At 26.3% G+C, this 978-nt stretch overlaps 1 protein-coding gene across 1 annotated transcript in view; it reads right to left on the bottom strand.

The window, feature by feature from the left end:
* The window catches only part of LOC112905641 (fatty acyl-CoA reductase 1-like), a 5,696-nt gene continuing 4,718 nt past the window's right edge, over positions 1–978 (bottom strand). The window contains exon 3 of the mRNA XM_025978437.1: positions 1–15. Coding sequence (XP_025834222.1) covers positions 1–15 — 15 coding nt within the window. The remainder of the gene's footprint in view (positions 16–978) is intronic.

Here is a 978-nt window from a genome sequence, read left to right as displayed (position 1 = left end):
TTACAATTTTACTTTCTAGAATTTACTGGTTTTTAGAAATCCCAGACAAAAGAAAAATTTGCAAGCTTTTCTTTAATTCAATTAAATTACATTATACAGATTATGTATTTTTTTTTAACTCACGATAAGTAACGACTTGTGGATCTGGTCAGATTGAGTGTATTTCTAATGTTATTTTATTTGTAAAGAAATCTCGTTACGTACAAAAAAAATACAATTTTTTCTACAACAAAGAGTTCCAAATATAATTATTACATTAACTTTAATAACTTACCATCCGATATTAATTCCTTGAATCAACAAAATCCGGGATTGTGAAAGGCGAAAACAATAGGATAATAGGCATCCCCAACGTCTCAACACTTTAGAGTTTTGAATACTTCCAATCCCACAACATTATTACGTGAAGTAAAAGCTCAAAACAATCAAAAGAACTAGATAGTCATTTTCGACATGAATTTTGTTCTTTAATTGGATTCTAGCCTAAGATATGTCCGAACATATCAAACTTTTGACATAACTTTAAAATTTGTTTGGTTTTGAGATTAGAATTTCTCGATATTTCAATTTATATCTCAAACGTTTCACACTAATACAGAGTTAAAAAAAAAGACGTGTAGAAAATTATTCTCTAGTCATAGTGGCGTCATCTCTTGGTTAGGCCGGAAACTTATCAATCCACCCTCGTATTTCTTCGTGAATTTAATTAATAACAACTAATATATTATGTTATGCTGTTTTATAATTTAGTAATGATAAATTGTATAGTTACTTGTATATCTATAAGTTATGTATTCTATTGTGACTAAATTCTGTAGTTATATAAAAGCCAGTATCTAAACATTATTTTAAATAACTTAATTCTTTATTATTTTCTGTACCTCACTTAATAAAATATTAAGTTACAATGAAGTTTCACAAAGTATCAATGACCTCTATCAGTTATATTATTTTATATATAAAAAATTATAATTAAAA

This window comes from Agrilus planipennis, unplaced genomic scaffold (assembly GCF_000699045.2).
Source record: "Agrilus planipennis isolate EAB-ADULT unplaced genomic scaffold, Apla_2.0 scaffold6, whole genome shotgun sequence".
Taxonomy (NCBI): Eukaryota; Metazoa; Arthropoda; class Insecta; order Coleoptera; family Buprestidae; genus Agrilus; species Agrilus planipennis.
The sequence above is the reverse complement of the archived record's forward strand: the minus strand, read 5'-3'. Positions and strand labels throughout refer to the sequence as shown.